The sequence below is a fragment of the Hemibagrus wyckioides genome, linkage group LG15 (assembly GCF_019097595.1).
Source record: "Hemibagrus wyckioides isolate EC202008001 linkage group LG15, SWU_Hwy_1.0, whole genome shotgun sequence".
NCBI classification, from domain to species: Eukaryota; Metazoa; Chordata; class Actinopteri; order Siluriformes; family Bagridae; genus Hemibagrus; species Hemibagrus wyckioides.
In genome coordinates this window covers 18,045,001-18,050,081 of record NC_080724.1, presented here as the reverse complement: position 1 = coordinate 18,050,081, position 5,081 = coordinate 18,045,001, and the positions used below count along the sequence as shown (strand labels likewise).

Here is a 5,081-nt window from a genome sequence, read left to right as displayed (position 1 = left end):
TTTTAATTAATTAGTTTTATTAAAGAATTTAAAGAGAAAGCTGTAAACAGTAAGATTATTACCTGGGACTATTTTAAATGTTCAGTATTACCTGAGAAATATCTGATAAATAAACCATAACTGATTGTAGTTTATTTGTAGAGAAGAGGGAAAGTTAAATGTTTATGTGGAATACTTTCCTGAAGACCAACAACAAATTAATGTTTACAGGAATTTGTATTTAAATAATACATTATTAGTTCCCTGGTGGAGTTTTTTCTTTATTAGCCAGGAGTGTCCAAAATCTAGTTGATCAGATATTAACTGGTATGTGGTTTCTCTGAGAAACAGGTTGCAATATCTCTCACCTGATGGTGGCAGCGGACTGTGTTAACACACTCAGCTAAAATTCAAGATCCTTCACTCTGACATGTAGTCATGGCTAGACATGAAAAGCAGGAGGGGAGGAGAAGAGAGTACAGCATCTTCCATTTAGATTGTATTTAGAGGTTTAAAGGTTTTTGCCCCGACTGAGAGAGATAGACCAAGCTGTCCCTGATATTTTTAAGCATTTTTAAAGATATATTATTGAAGATGACAGAATTAATTTCTTGTACTACCTTAAACAAGTTCCAAGTGTTTAAGGTTGTGCTGGTTCTGAACATGATCTTATTGATCCTCTTTTCAGTCATTTTCCTGCAATCCTAAATCACTCAGGTGATTTAGGTGAATCTGCTGCAACCTCCATAGCAGATAAACAGCTGGTACCCGAGGAAGTACTGGAAAGATGGTGATGCTCTTAGGTTTGACCTACCCAGAACCAGAGACATGTATATAAGGAATCCAGAGGTTTAGGTTACCTTCAGTCAGATTTAATGACCATGTGGAAAAAGGCAACTGACAAATCAGAACCACAAGAGGGAGGCAAATATACCAAACCTTGCTATTTTTTCCCCCATGATATAATGTAAATAATGTATTCCCACCTCACACCCAGTGTTCTCAGCATCAGCTCCAGATCCAACAAAACACTGACCTTGATCAATAATTTACTGACTAAGAATTAATTGATCTAATAGCTAGGGGGTGGAGCAAAGAAAGGATGAGAAGACAAAAGAGAAATAGGGGGGAAAATGGTGCACAAGAAATGTGGACATTTGTTCCACTGTGACTTATTTTTGCAAGAGTTTCACAGACATCTGTAGTTTGTTATACTCAATATTAAGTATGCTCGGGAAAAACTTCTTTCTCCATGCTGTGAGTCTCTTCCGGACTAGTGCATTTGTATGTGAATTTGAAGAGTCGCATTGCTTCGCTTGGACTGAGCTTCTTTTCACATGTGAAAAATGGTAATGTGAATTTACAGTGTCGGAACTTCCCCCGGAAGTCCCCATCTGAGTGGACACATCACAAGGAGGTCCAGGGTCTTCTACAATTACAGTATCTCACAAAAGTGAGTACACCCCTCACATTTTGTAAATATTTTATTATACCTTTTCATGTGACAACACTGAAGAAATGACACTCTGCTACAATGTAAAGTAGTGAGTGTACAGCCTGTATAACTGTAAATTTGCTGTCCCCTCAAAATAACTCAACACACAGCCATTAATGTCTAAACTGTTGGCAACAAAAGTGAATACACCCCTAAGTGGAAATGTCCAAATTGGGCCCAAAGTGTCAATATTTTGTGTGGCCATTATTATTTTCCAGCATTGCCTTAACCCTCTTGGGCATGGAGTTCACCAGAGCTTCACAGGTTGCCACTGGAGTCCTCTTCCACTCCTCCATGATGACAACACAGAGCTGGTGGATGTTAGAGACCTTGCGCTCCCCCACCTTCTGTTTGAGGATGCCCCACAGATGCTCAATAGGGTTCAGGTGTGGAGACATGCTTGGCCAGTCCATCACCTTTACCCTCAGCTTCTATAGCAAGGCAGTGGTCGTTTAGGAGGTGTGTTTGGGGTCGTTATTATGTTGGAATACTGCCCTGCGGCCCAGTCTACGAAGGGAGGGGATCGTGCTCTGCTTCAGTATGTCACAGTACAGGTTGGCATTCATGGTTCCCTGTAAAACCGCTGTATGGTCTTGCCCGTCATGCTGCAGCTCAGTTTCAAGGTCTTGGCAATCTTCTTATAGCCTAGGCCATCTTTATGTAGAGCAACAATTCTTTTTTTCAGATCCTCAGAGAGTTCTTTGCCATGAGGTGCCAAGTTGAACTTCCAGTGACCAGTATTTAACCAGTCACCAAATTTAACACACCTGCTCCCCATTCACACCTGAGACCTTGTAACACTAATGAGTCACATGACACCGGGGATGGTAAATGGCTAATTGGGCCCAATTTGGACATTTCCACTTAGGGGTGTATTCACTTTTGTTGCCAACAGTTTAGACATTAATGGCTATGTGTTGAGTTATTTTGAGGAGACAGCAAATTCACACTGTTATACAGGCTGTTGTAACATTCCAACATGAATGCGAACCCTCTCCGAAATACTAATTACTCACGTGACTCCCTGATTGTTTTCCCACGGACATAAATACCCCACACACGCATTGATTTACGCGAAGTATCGTCCTCACGTCACCTACTGAGCGTTATTCTGTGTTTGAGATTGAATTTGTGTATGATCCTTGCCTGTTTTCCACGACTGATTCCTGCCTTGTCTATGATATTGATTTCCATGTATGACCCTGCCTGTTTCTCTGACTACGTGCTTCGTTTTGTGGTTTTGGTTTTGTTTTCTCGTCCAAGTGGTTTTTCCGGTTTTGACTCACGTTTGTTTTTTGACTTCGATTTAGCCTGTGTGTTCATTAATAAAGATCCGCTTATGGATTCGACTCCTGCAGCACCCGGCTCATCCTTACAGCTGTACACTCACTACTTTACATTGTAGCAGAGTCTCATTTCTTCAGTGTTGTCACATGAAAAGATATAATCAAATATTTACAAAAATGTGAGGGGTGTACTCACTTTTGTGAATAATTGAAACCTCCATGAGCTTTTATGGAAATTTCTGATTCTCTGATCTCCCAATATTTTTGGCCTTTGTTTAAAAAAAAAAAACCTGCACATATATAAACACCTACTTCCTCAATCTTTGCACAGAAGTCTCATGGAATATTCTTGAAGTTTTATTTTTATCATCTCTATTTTTAAATTTCTACTCTTTAGCTCATGCTCTACTTTGCTCTGCAAGTATATTGCTTATTTATGCATGGTGCTGTGGTCTTCTGCAGCTGGGGTTAGCACTCTTTGTATTTACATATCTGTTTATCTCGTGCACATCCTCAATCAGACTGGTTTCTGCAACAGTAGATGTGGTATTACATGTAGTAGCCCTGGGTGTTCTCTCTGTGTAAAGTACTGAGTCCTAATTTTTTGATAATAACTCATATCTGTTTTACTCTTCATAATAAACCACCTATTTTCCTACACTACTCTTCAACTGTGGTGATTTATTTTCATACATTTTAATGCTTCTTGTGGTCTGTATTTAGGTTTAGCGGTTAGAACAGGAAGCCAACACAGTTTCAAAATGTGGGCTTTAAGTTGTCTTAGATGCATCTTAGATGCAACACCCACATAATCACAAGCCTAGGCAAGAAGTGCTACAAGTATAAAAAATAAACTTTGTAGTTAAAGTTAAAACAAGAATAAACAATAATGAAATAATTGGGGCAAGTGGTTAAAAGAAAAATGGGTGAACTTTTAAAACTATAGAAATACCTGAGACACAAGTGGGACATTTTTGACACTCTAAATCCATTGTCTTTTTTGTATTGGATTGGATTTTGCTTGTTTGGATATGCCATGACAGTACCTGAAGTCATCATGCCATACCAGTCCAGTCTCTGAGAAAAAAAGGTTAAAATATAATATTTGTGACGATGTCAAATTGTTAAACAAGATTTACAAATTAAATTGAATTAAATTGAATCGTGAATGTGAAGATTAATGTAATGCCCAGATATCATTAGTTATATTAAAATGGGAGAGCTTTGTAGTTGTTTTAATAATAAATTATCTATAATAAACTCTTTGAGCTAATAATCCTAACACACCTCATCACATCAGCAGCCAACAATGTTGTGAAATAACAGACAAGTTGAAATGTTCAACAACATGGCATCAGTAATTCAGTATAGAAACATGGAAACCTCCTTTGGGTTGATTGCTATTCACAAGATTCTAAATCCAACAACACCGACATTTCTATATTTTGATTTTTTTCCAGGGTTTTCAGCATAGATACATATATTTGGAGCACTGAAACATACAAATAAATATTGTAAATAAATAGTGTTACATCCCTTTTCCTGTTAGCTGCCTAAACCTGACTACATTTCTAGTTCTTGTCTTTCTGGAGATGAAAAGAAAATGAAATGTAAATTAAAATTTATATTCCACAATTCTACAAAATCAGATTTAAGACACCAAAATGCACCTCTGTCTTGTTCCCTGTCTTACTATCAAGATATAGTATCACTGCATTGTCAGTACAATGTTCAGCCATTGTGCTTATAAAGCTCTGGATATTTACTTACTTAAATATAAATAAATAAATAAATAAAACTTTTATGTTTTTACCTATTTATCTTTTCTTGTGCACATATTTATGTCAGTAACTGCTTAAACACAACCCCCAAAAAGAAGAAATAAAATATTGTGAACAAAAAAATTTAACAAAGCAAACGTTATGTATTAAAAAACATTACATGATTTTTCGTGCATCACTTTTCTGCAGCACAATACTAAGTGTTACATTCTTTCTGCTGAAAACAACATTGTGAGAAAAGAGGAAATGAAAGATCTAAGAAAAAAGACAGAAAGACATCAGATCACAAAGTAGAAGTGAGGATCAGTAGAACTTTCTTCAGTGAGATAGACAGAGCAAATGTCTGTTAAGGAGTGGAAGTGAAGTGAAGTAGAATTTCATTCCAGGATGAAGATCCTCCTCCTCATCATCCTCTACCTGATCTCAGGTCAGATATTCTTCTTTAGTAACTGCATGTGAAGTTATTTATCCTGGATTGTGAAAATATTGAAAGCTCAGTGAGGTTCCTGATATGAGTGTGATTTTCTTTTGATTGACAGG

General features: G+C 37.3%; 1 protein-coding gene across 2 annotated transcripts in view; it reads left to right on the top strand.

The window, feature by feature from the left end:
- The first annotated feature begins 4,831 nt into the window (after nucleotides 1-4,831).
- Nucleotides 4,832-5,081, top strand: part of LOC131365826 (uncharacterized) — a 7,086-nt gene continuing 6,836 nt past the window's right edge. For both annotated transcript variants that reach the window (XR_009206746.1, XM_058409705.1), the window contains exons 1-2: nucleotides 4,832-4,968; nucleotide 5,081. The exon at nucleotide 5,081 is cut by the window's right edge and continues 302 nt beyond it. Coding sequence is in view for 1 of the 2 variants with exons in the window: in XM_058409705.1 (XP_058265688.1) it covers nucleotides 4,929-4,968; nucleotide 5,081 (41 nt within the window). In the remaining variant the exon portion in view is untranslated. The remainder of the gene's footprint in view (nucleotides 4,969-5,080) is intronic.